At 41.7% G+C, this 12,430-nt stretch overlaps 1 protein-coding gene across 2 annotated transcripts in view; it reads right to left on the bottom strand.

Annotated features, from left to right (window-relative positions):
- ttll7 (tubulin tyrosine ligase-like family, member 7) overlaps positions 1-4,461 on the bottom strand; it is a 67,855-nt gene extending 63,394 nt beyond the window's left edge. For both annotated transcript variants that reach the window (XM_069680569.1, XM_069680570.1), the window contains exons 1-3: positions 4,380-4,461; positions 3,843-3,974; positions 1,164-1,285 (exon numbers count right to left, since the gene is read on the bottom strand). In XM_069680569.1, coding sequence (XP_069536670.1) covers positions 1,164-1,285; positions 3,843-3,974; positions 4,380-4,404 — 279 coding nt within the window. In that variant the 5' untranslated portion in view covers positions 4,405-4,461. The remainder of the gene's footprint in view (positions 1-1,163; positions 1,286-3,842; positions 3,975-4,379) is intronic.
- Between the last annotated feature and the right edge of the window lie 7,969 nt (positions 4,462-12,430).

The raw sequence follows: 12,430 nt of genomic DNA, 5'->3' as shown, positions 1-12,430 counted from the left end.
ATGCTGAAATATCATTGAGAAAACAGCCTGTACAATACAGGCAACATAAAAGCAAACCTTATGGCTGAGCTGGTGTATTGGATTACATTAGATGTTTCAGGTGTACCTAATGAAGTGGCCTAGTGCTTTTTCTTTGTTATAGAGTATTGGTCTTGTTACATATATATGCTCTTGTATTATGTTGTATTTTTATTGTAATGTTGAATGTTAAAGCTGCTATTACAATCTAATTTCCCCTTGGGGATAAATGAAATACTTTATCTATCTATCATTTATGGTACCTTCTGTATACTCTTTGTATTTATGCAGTCAAAGACTAACTGTGAGTAAGAATTATACAAGAGACTTGAACAATCGTTGCATTTATTTAATTACAAATGAGTAAAGTCTTTCCCCTTTAAGATTTGTCAATTGGCTATGATATCTGATAGACGTACTTGACTTGACTTGTAAGAGCACCTAAGACGTCTCCTTCAGATTTAACCAGATATAAGCGAGAAATGTTTGATGGTGCGGGGGAAGACCTTGCACGTCGGTGGTTTTGTGAGTAAAACTATTCACTCTAGGAATGCTATCAAGGAAAAACTAAATGCTTAATGTTGTAATACGTCTGAAGAGAACCGTGTCATGTTTATCAGCTGTAACCAAAGGAGTATTTGAAGGAAGGGATTTCCTTTTTCTTTATTGAGAAGTGATTTAGATAAAATTTCTTCTCCTGCAGGAGAGTTAAAGTAACTGTCATGTTCGATTCATCCTTTAAACCCCTTTGTTCTGCTTCTCTGCACTGCTTCAGTTCTGAGTTCAGTTCTTTCATATTTCTTCTTGAGGAATCCTCAGAGAAAGTCCTTCTCACCTTACTAATGAGAGTTATGCTCTATTAGAGGCAGGTGTTTTAACATTTGGTTTAACTTCCTGTTACACTGAACACATATGATCCTTCTCAGCTTCTTAAGATCCAAAGTTTCATGCCTGCGCCGGCAGCGGTTCAGTATCTTGGCCTTTAGCTCTTGGCCACTGAGCAGCTTTAATGGAGCGTACCGTAAAGGTTAACATCCAGCTTTTCCTGTTCACTGCAGCAATTGATTATTCCTAAGCTCTCCTCTCTAACCTCTAGGCTACATATGCAAGGTGTGCTGACTCGACATGTTAGCCATGCAGCGTACCTGATAATTCCTGAGCTCAGCGATTTTCTCGTGCTGCACGGCAGAGTCATTCCAGATGAGGTTGGCAGTCTCGTCCTCATCCCGGGTCTTGATGAAGTCCATCTCATTGATGACTATACGAACTGGAGAGGAAAAACTCACATCAGATGTGTTCCAAAAATAGCTACGCAGGTATTTAAATGAATCTCCCATGTTAATGATGTCAAAGCAACTCGCTGTTACAGAAGCCAAATGAGGCTGAGATGTGACTTGAACACACGAAGCAGTTATTTGCCTTTGCAGATCAATATTTCCCTCAAACATTTTGCTCGGCTAAAATTCTGTTTTTGCATTTATCAAAGGAGAAATGATTCCAGGAGATTATAGATCAAAAAGCTCACAGCAGCAATATTTACCATTCATGCAATGGTTGCAAGGCAGCCAATCGTAATGCCTCTCTTCAAAAAGATAAATTAATTGTCTGTAATGCATTCAAATCCCACTGGAGAGCCCATAGTATGAGAGATAGGTGGCAAGCCCATTTGGACATTAATCCTACAACTATTTATTATTCAGTGAGTAATGAAAAATTCATATGCCCTAACGAAACGTGGTATTAATTAATTTCTTGAAAGCCCTCACAAACCTGACGAAGGCTTGCCTAATGTTGCATGATGCCGCTTGAATGGGAAAAAAGGTGTTTCCGACGTACTGTAGCTTCATCCATCTGTTAACGTCAGGAGAGGCTAACGGTGTTGTGCTAACTGGAAGAGGGAGGGTTTACATTACAGCGGGCCTGTGCTTGAAGTTACTAGTAGAGACATCCTCAGGGCCAGAGTTTGCATCCCTTTCTCAGTGGGAGTAAAGCAAACTTCCAACACCAAACTCCTTAACCTTTAACCTTTACCTGTAATATTAACGAGTCTGAAACAGACAAAAGACAGCTGCAAAAAAAGGTAACAGCAGAAATGAGCCATCCATCTGGCCCTTAGTGTTAATTTTCCTTCAAAATAGCCGCGCACTACCCTCACAATGGCCACTGTGAGGGTCTCGTCACAGCTAGCAAACTGACTCACAGCTAGACTCCCGTCTACCTACAGGATCCCAGCAGCCGCAACTTCTACTTGCGGCTGCTGACTCCTTACTTTCAGAGGTTGTAGTTCACCCCTGAGAGCTGTGCCGCCACACAATATACTGAACATGCAAGGAGTGCTTACTGCGCTCTTTTGGCCCGTCTCAAAAAAAAAAAAAACTCACTGCCAAGGTAAATTACCTCAGTGAGGATTTATGTATGTATGTGAGGCCCAGCTGTCTCTGTGTGAACTGCAACTCTATTAGGTTTAATTTAGGATGTTAAATAACAACAGCCTCTCAAACACACCACCACAGCAAATTAGATTTTACTGTTGGAAGGACGCTGTGATTGGATTTGTGGTGTTTTGGAGGGCCGACTGAGCCGTAGTTAAAGGCGCTTCTGAAATTAATAAACAATTGGCTGCGTCACGGTGCGTTAATTTTACCTGCAGGACCACAAAAGATCAAAATATAAATAGCAGATTGAAATCTGAGGTATAAAATACACAGCTAGATCGGACATAAAATAAGCTTGCCAGATAAGACCAATGTGAGTTAATTAGTCATCACAGTACATCCAACATTTCTATTTAAACAATCTCTGATCCCATCGGCTGTAGTCTGTTGACGATATAGCCTCTGGGGGGCAACAGTGAACATGCCTGCCTGGCGTGTAGCCAGCGGTTAGCGATAAACGACTTCCACTCAAGACTTCTTTTTCCGTGTGCTGCATCTTTTACAGAAAAAGAAACCGTTTTTCTTGTGATTGACTTAAATTAACAGGTCTTGCTTTTGCTGAAATTTCAGCATCATGATGCAGATTTGTAAAAAGTAAACATGGAAGCTTTGTCAGGTCTGCCCTCAAGAGGAGAAGAAAACTCATTTTAAAATGCTCGTTTGTTGATTGGAGGTCGGATCCATTATGATGCATTCTAGGAAGTCGGGAAATCTGAATGCTGAAAGGCTTTCATGACGCACATAGTTGAAGTTTGGATCTAGAACGGATTGTTAGCTGTTAGCATGCAGATGTCTGTTTAAAGAGATCAATAAGAAGCTAAATCATCATCAGATAGGAGCTGGGATGTCATTACAGCGGATTACGTTCCGCCTGCTTTTGCTCTCAACACAAACTGTTTTTCCTGTACACACCGCAACCTGCTGATACGTGATTGGTCAATTTTACTCGGACTACAAGTGTAGTATAAACGGAAACCAGAACACTTGCCATCCCTAAACTGTGGAATCTATAAATAGATATTATGTAAATAATAAGAATGAATAAGTTATACTCAAACTACAACTGAAACTTAATCCACCTACACCTCTGCTAAACCCTTTCTAGCAACTCCCTTGTATTCCCACAAAAAACATCAATACTAGGATAATAAATATCAATGAAAGGATTTCATGACGCACCTCAAAGAAAGCCTCTTTTCATCCTACCTTATATGAACTCTGTGATCAAAAGACATCGTACCTTTGCAGGCATTTCTTTTTATCCTGTTTTATCTCCTTTTCAAGCCTTTTCTAAATTGCGTCTAAAACCCGAAATGAACATTTTATGTTCTGCTGCCATTATTTTGAGTTCAGAAGCCTTTAAATAACATTAGTAAGCTATAACTGTACCTATCTCATATTTGGTGCCAGCGACGTTGGCGGTGATGGTGCCTTTCTTCTTTTTTGTGCGCACCTTCCTCTTCCCACTGCTCTGGTAGGAGCCCACAGATGGCCCGTTCACGGGGGACGCTCCTTGATCCTCTGGAGGAGGAGACAGCACACAACAACACTAGATACAGTCACAGCTTGTGATCCGAACTAGGAGGAAAAACAGGAGTTGTTGGAGAATTCTAATATATTTTCCTCATTTCTGCAGGGGATTTAGTGTGGTTTGTTTATGGGGCTGGGGTGTAAATAAATTAGGCGTCTAGTTTGTTGTAGCTGCATGCATCATTATCTTTTATCATAATTTGTTTGTGTGTGTGCAACATGTTTGTGTGTGGGGGGCTCTATGCAGGAGAATAGTGCTGATAAACAGGCAGGTACATATGTGAGCAGGTGGCCAGGTGTGTGTGTGTGAGTATGAGTGTATGTAGGGAAATAACCAACAAGCCATCTAACAGAGTATCCCTTCAGTCCTGAGAGAATTGGGCCTCTCTTACTCACCTCCTTCATTGGGAGGGGAGGGCATCTCAGGGGCTGCTGGAGTCAAGGGGCAAGCCAAGCTTTCTGCCAGGCTCGGCGGGCGGGTGGGCCTCGCAGGGTCCTCACAGCACCCTCCAGGGGCTCTCTCACACTCCCACTAGTTAGTCTTCGCTGTCTTGGGCCGTGTGGATGATATAGTTGTGGACGGCCGCATGGATCATCTGAGCATCTCTGTGGCGCCTCTCAGCAGCAGAAAGAGCAGCAGCGCAGTCTGAGTGGGCAGGGGAGATGGAGGGAGGTAGCAGTGGTGGGGGAGAGTGGGAGGGGGAAGGGCCTCTCAAGGGTCTGCACAGCCCCAGCTTATTTACAGCCCCAAGAGGAGAGAGGAAGGGAGGGGGCGGACACAGGGGTGGATAGAAAAGCCTGTAGAGGAGAAGAAAAAAGATCTGTTACAGCTGCAGGAGAGTAGGCTGCTCAGAGAGAGGCTACTGTGCACACTGTGGGTCTGTGTATCTGGACTGAAGTGCACTGGACATGCTTTTGATGTAAAACAGCAGCACACAGGAATATCACAGGCTGCATCAGTCACTCTGACACTAAGCATAACAGTTCAGTGAGAGCCCTGCACCGCCCTGACACTGCAGCACTACTAATGAAATCATCTAAAGCTGTGTGATGTCCGCCGGACTAATTGCTATTCCACCGAACTGTTGTGAAATATTAATGTGGTTGTCAAGTGAAGGGTTTGCAGCATCACACTGTGTCTAATGCCTGTGCCAGCTGGGCTTCATTGTATGGCTGAGAGGTCACTTCATTCAAACAGATGGCATCTTTACAGCGGTTGGTTAAAAGGATGCTTCGGGCTAGGAACAGTGAGGGAAATTAACACCAGTCACAAGCCAAGTCCTGTTATTGTTTGGCTGAGGTCTGAGAGAGTCTTCAAACCCCTGTCGGAGGTAATCAACCATTGCTGGGATGTTGTGTCACTTTTCATTTCTTGCTGGTTGGAGCAGCGTGGTGACTCACTGGTTACCAGTGCTGCCTCGGCGCAGGAAGGAAGTGTGTTTGAGTGAGGATTGCACACCCGTCTTTGATCCCTCAGAGTTCACAAGTTCATGCCCTCAATATTCAGCTAATTTCAAGTGCAGCATTAAAGACGGGTGGGGTAGCTCAGTCCGTAGGGACTTGGCTTGGGATACTGGGTGGCCAGTTCAAATCCCAGTATGGACCTAGCATTGGGACTGGTAGCTGGAGAGGTGCCGTGCCATTTCCTGAGCACTGTTGAGGTACCCATGAGCAAGGCACTGTATCCCCTACTGTCCACGTGTCTCACTCTGACATCTCTCCATTAGTGCATGTCCATCGAATCCTGTTTGTGCATGTATTTCGGGCTTATGTATATATCTTCTTAAAGTGGACTGGTCGCCACAGGTACAATCTGTGTTGTGGAATGGCGAGCTAACGACAAGCTTAGAACGATTCCAGCTGCTCATGATCCTCACAAATACTCCAATAGTGCATTTAGCTGCTTAATTTTAAGTCAACAGTGGGCCATACAAATATATAGGGGGGGAATCCTTATCATCCTCACACGGTAAAGGAGACAAACAACATATTTCTTAATGAAATACATTATCTTACTCCAATCTTTTCTTGTTTCTTGTGACCTCATGAGTATTGTTACCTCTTCAATTGAAAGTATAATTAAATAAAGGAGTAAAACTACACTCATTTAATTGACCTGCAACATGCAATAAAGTTTTGCAACTCACGTTCAGTTGTGCAAGTTGTGTAATTCACAAGGAAGCAATTCGGGGGTCACAAGCAAAAAGATTTTGGAAACACTGGAAACATATTTGCTCTTCAATTTCCTCTTTCCACTTATAATAGGTAATAACAGGTTTCATAAGATATCACATGCATGCAAGGCAGTTCTCTGTGCAAGCTCTGTATATGGTGTGGTACATAACACATTATTATCCACATGTTAAAATGTGGAATCCAAAAGATGCACAGTGCCAGATAAAACCACATAAGCTATACATCATAGGAATTTAACATCATTTAGGCTACATCTCCTGTATAGCACAGGGTTCATGCTGCCTCCTTTGTATTTCATAAAGAGATCAACAGTAGCCTCTAGTGGTGAGAATAAGATAAAACTTCCAATTTCCAATTCACCAATGTTAACTGTCCACACACACACACACACACAGCTGCACCTGTAGATGTAGCAACCCTATTGATTCTATCAGCGTCCTCTGTTTCTGGAAACGGTCCAATCGCATTACTCGATCACTCAGTCCTCCTCACTGCCAGCCTCTCGGTCTGCCTGTGGTAAACGCAAGACATTGATCCCGGGCAGGACAGAGACTGGAGAGAGATCAGCACAGAGGGAGGGGAGGTGCACAACAACACAGAGTGATAAAGTGACTCAAGCTGTGCTGATGACAAGCTGCCCCCCACCTCCCAGCGGTGTACTGGCTTTCTGTACAGGAGGCAGGGAACACTGTCTCTAAGGGAGCACCGGACCTCGGTGTCATGTAAACCCTCGGGAACAAGGGAGGGATCTGACACCTATATCACACACACACGCACACAATGCAAGTGATCAATTAACCATCACACAATCCCCCGACAAGGCCTGTAGAGTTAATCCTTATACTTCTGCTCAGGTGTAAGATTATTAGTCTGCATAATTTAAAGTGATAATCTCAGATTTTCATTTAAATAAATGTCTGTTAAGTCACGATCTATCGCCGAATGAGGTAACACAATGGTGATTGAGCCTATGGCCCACTGATGAAAGCCTTTGCATGCAAGCGGCGCCCAGTTAGTGACGCGTTTTCCATCATTTGCAAGTACAAAACTAATTTCAAATATCTTCTTTGACAATGTGATTAAACATATTTCCTCTGCACCTCCTTGGCACTTTGGTATCACATCAGTGGGTGACACAGCAAAAAGAGGTTCTGTTATGTTCTGTTCATAGTGGTATAGCTGGTTAGCTTCAACAAGACGGCCTAGTTTTACTTAAAACACATAATTCAAATGGGATTTATTTAACTGTCATCATTGACTGATGGAGAGACTCGAGCTGGACATCCTGATGTGATGACACAAGCTCTGTCACATTGACACGTGCTGCAGGACTTCTACCATTTCCTGTGTAATAAAATAGGAAATACACAACCTTTAAACACAGACAGGATGGATAATGTATGCTTAATATGAATATAAATAAGGATTCAGACTCTGAGAGCATTACTTGCCAATATATTCCACTGCTAGAATAATCAAAATTAATCCCTCAGTGAAGTATTAAAGACACAATCTTAACTAAATCCCTTCCATTAAATAGAGTATCCGGCGTTAATCCTCTGATGCAGTTACACTTTGTCTCCATCAGAGGGAGCCAGAGAGAGCCGCCACAATAAGCAGAGCTGAATGGGCAGAACTCCTATGGATGCTGAGCTCATGCACTTCCCCTTCGCCTCACACACAACACACAACAAGGCTTCATTGTAGAGAGTCAGCTCTTCGTGCTGCACAGCTGCATCACTCTCTGTTATAGAGGCCCTGAATGCATCACAAATACATGTTTGTCTTGCAGGGCATTGTTATGCAGAGTTTTCCCCCCCTAATTATTAAGCACAAGTTGTTAATGCGTGTGTCACTTGTGGTGCTCTCTCAGACACATATATTTTGTCCGAAGCATTAAGTCCATATCACAAATAATCACTGACAAATGATCAGGAAGAATATTTTTTCTAGGTCAGAAATTCAACTCTGAACAGGTATTATCACACATTCAGAAGGACTGGCACTTCAAAAATACGTTACCCCCTTTGATATCAAAAGCTATGTCAAAAAGAGAGCACAAATATCTTCACAAGAAGTGTGCCGAAGGAAAATATGAACCAAAGCAGCAGACTGTATATTCATGACAGGAGGTGTCACACCAATTACACAAGTCCCTTCAACAACCAGCGGTACATCCCTAAGGGGTTTGTTTTATGTTTTTTTTCTCACAAGAAACTACATCTTGAAAGCAGTCATCAAATACATAATCAATACAGAGGCTTGGGGAATCACCACTTAGCATCCTGTTGTGCTGAAAGCGCAGGATTTGCAGACATAAGTTGTTTTCTCTCCATGCAGCATGCCCCGGTCCTGCCATCACAGCAGAGCCGGGGGCCTCAGGGTATGTAAAACCATTCAAAGGGGCTGAGGCGCTTACTAAGAATGGAGACATGTTGTACTATTACACATCCTTGACTGAAAAGCATGTGTAAACAAAAGATTTTTTCAAGTAGAAAATTGACCTTTTGTCATAGAGATAGTTTAAACCCTTCTCACTGGAGATTTTTTGCACACAATAAAAGTGTTTCTGTATATCTCCAAGGTCTAAAAAAAATACAGTATCAGATTTGTAAAAGCCATTTTTTATGCTGCCATTATATATTTAACCACTACCACAATATTGTCCTTCCAGGGAAAATGAGAACCGAGTTTGTGGACATCTCCCACAGGAAAGGAGTTGGTTTAGAATTGCCAGTCGATCTAAAATTAGCTCAAACCAGTGACCCAACTCTGGCTTCGTGCCTTCTTCCAGATATGAGGAGGAACAAGTGTGGGAGCTATCAGCCCACGAGGCACTGAAATACACCAACAAACAACTGAATGTTAAGCTCAAGTTTATGGGATGTATAAAGGCAAAATAGTCCAATGTTTAGTTCAGTCGCTACCTTGGATATGCTATCTAACATAGATAATGCTTGACATAACTTTCTGTAAGACAAACAAGAAAATAACGTATGGTTGCTACAATGTGCACAAATGTTAAAAGACATTGTACGGTTGTAAAAGCTTAAATTTAACGGAAACCCAAGCGAGGGTCTATTGGTGTGAGGGAACTTAAAGAGGATGTCCTCTGAACAATGTAGATGTCCAGTCTTTGGAGTGAAAAATAGGCCATTTTCACCTGTATGTATGATGTTCTTTGGCTTTATTTCTAGCAAGCAAGTAAGTGCTAAGATGCTGTAAGTGTAATGCTGCAACAAATATCCCATACTAATCCAAACAGTCGATACTCCGCATTAAAATCAAAGATTAAACATATCGCATCTTTCTTAATAGCCTTAACTCTTGGGATATGTCCAGTAGGCAGGATGCCAACCATAACACATATGTTATGCTGTCATTATTATGTAATCCATCTGCTCTGTTGGGACTCGTGATGACCAGGGCACTCACTCAGCATGTGGTCTCTTAAATGGCACACTGACTACAGACAGACCAGAAACAATCGGCTCATCTCACACTATCCAAAGCTTTACGTGAGAAATAGGCTTTTATGTTTGCGCCTCTGCTTTGCATGTTTTAGTAACACTGTCTAATACTGCAGCACAATGTAGTATCATTTTGTCCATATATTTATTAACATCGTAATCTTTTGTTTGGTTGCATAAGGTGTATTACGAGCCTTTGTGCTGCATGTTTTAAATTGACTTTAGTCAGTTTGTAATTTAAATTTTAAATTATGTTTTTAAGTTTGTTAGGGTGACTCAAAACATCTTTCCAGGGACTACAGATGAGACATGGCCTCTTGGCTAACTCTGACACATTTACAGCAATGTTCCTGAATGTGCACAAAAACTAATAAATAAATAAATAGATTTACATGCCATGTCTGATTTCTTTAGGCTGCTTGCAAAGCTAGCCTGAGCTAAGAAGCTATGCTACAAAGGAGCAGCAGTTAATATGGTATCTTCCAGATCACTGGGAGGATAGCAGGCCATCCTCTTGCACTGATCTTGTCTGCATTTCAGGATTAGCGCAGGATAAATCTCGCGTGTTATACCTTGAATATCCGGGGATTTCAGGAAATTGGCTGCGCTCACAAATTCAAAGTCTCAAAGCTTAAGCAGGTGCATTATTGCTGTAAGATATTTGCTAGCAAGCTGGGGCTAACGTGATGTTGCTAGCCCCTTGTATAGGTCAGGTGGAAGGATCAAACAGGGAAACAATCTGGTGATGCTGCTCTCCAGTTCACGTGCTATCCTCTAATGTAGCGTATTCACTGCCCTGTGAATGAGGGCCTTTTCATTTCAAAATCAAACAATGAATTCCTGAATGAGATAACGCCTAATAAATGAAAGGAAAAACAATGACCCTGCGCTACTCTATAGTTAGCTTAGCCTCACTACCTAGCTAAGGATGGAGAGGGGAACGCGAAGCAGCCCGTGAACGTTACCTTATTTATTCCAGTGCAGCTCTTCTGCTGGTCTCATCCGGACGACTCAGACACAGAGAGACAATGGTGTGTTTTAAGATAAAGAGGCCTGTCCCGAGCGGAGTTACAAGACTATCGCTGTGTTTATAGTGTGTAGCGCTGTTACAACTAAAGACTGACGTTGACACAAACACAGAAAATCAGTATCTTTTAGACCTCTCGTGAGCTATGAATGCTGGAGCGAATCCACGGGCGAAACCATTTGCTCTGTGAGAGGGGGTTGGAGACCAGACAGAAGTGCTGAAGTTTGCATTCTCAATCTGGTACCAACGTGGCGTTAAGTGTACTGTAGGGTGCACATGTTAAGTCAGCATATATATTTTTAAGTCCTTATTAGTTGCGAGTGAAAACAAAAGTCTTACCACAGTTTCGAGTTATATTTAGTACACCTTTAGATAATCATTTTGCGTAGGTTTCGGTGCGGCTCTTCCTCAACAACTCTCTGATACAAACACAGGGAAGCTACCTAGCAACAGAGTCGCTGACCATGGTGCTAAAAAAACGACTCTGTCGATTATGGGTGCGACCCGCTCAAAGGTCATTAAGGTACCATTCACTTCCTATTACTGGTATATCGATGTAATAATAAAGTTAAAATATTCCTCAAATTTTGTGAAAGACTCGTGCTTCCCTAATCGTATTTTGTGAACTATATATGATTTTAATATCAGTTATTACAGGTTGTTGTGATGTACAAAATATCATTTCAATACCTAGGTTTAGGTTTTGGCATTTGTTTTCACTTTTTGACTAGTTCTTTGACAACCCTTCCAACTTTTAGCCATTAGAGGTATTCCCTGTGAGGCCAATTCAGAATACAGAAGTTTCAGTTGTCTCATTATTTTTTTATTCAAACACCTTAAAGAAATTTTTGAGGCATTTTAGTATAATCTACCACCTTGGCTAAAAATGTAATGGCACACAATGTCAGTCAGCAATGTCTTTGTTAGAATTATTTATTCTGATGTAACACAAGGCCAGCTACAAAATCGTAAAAAGAACTGAAGAAAAAGTACAGGATTAAACATAAAAAAAACTCTTATACAGAGAAACTATGTTTACATAAAAAGCAAAAGCATTAGATGGATGAAGACGTACAAAAAGGCTACAAGCACATACTTTAGTCTGCTCACCTCTCAAAGATGTGCTAGTTTAATTAGTCGACTCACAAATTACTTGGAATTTTAAGACATTTGAAATCTATCTTAGCTAATGTGTGCAAGTATCACTATCGACACTGAATGTATGCTTATTATTATCTCTGCAGCATTGTGCCACCGCTTTATCAACTGCAGCCTTGCAGATGCAACCCAAGCTCAAGCAAAAAATAAAATAAAAAAGGGCAGTATTTCGGTGAGGTGGGGCACTAGTTTACAGACAGATTTTAGCATGTAAAGCAGCCCACATGGCAGTGTGGTGTTTTCTCCATTAAAAGGGCAACTATATGGCCTTTTATTTTCCAGACATGTTATCACATTTTCTCTACTGGAAGGGCACCCTGGGGGGCATTTTATCATCTTTCATGTTTCATCTGTAACAGAGCTGCCAAGAGGGCACTTTAGCTGCATTGTTTTAACATTGGAGGATAGCTCTCTGCGTTCATTAGTGGTCGGTCTGAAAAAATGGATAATTAATGAACATAATGGATGACCAAAGAACATATTGCGCAAATATGGATTTCCACACATGTTGTGCCTCTTTAACAACTATAGCTTTACAATTAACAAATATGAACATTTTGCACCTGCTATGGTAAAATGAAATTGTCTCATCTCTA

Source organism: Semicossyphus pulcher, unplaced genomic scaffold (genome assembly GCF_022749685.1).
Source record: "Semicossyphus pulcher isolate SPU_LCO1_2020_fin unplaced genomic scaffold, fSemPul1.0.p SCAF_4, whole genome shotgun sequence".
NCBI classification, from domain to species: Eukaryota; Metazoa; Chordata; class Actinopteri; order Labriformes; family Labridae; genus Semicossyphus; species Semicossyphus pulcher.
The sequence above is the reverse complement of the archived record's forward strand: the minus strand, read 5'-3'. Positions and strand labels throughout refer to the sequence as shown.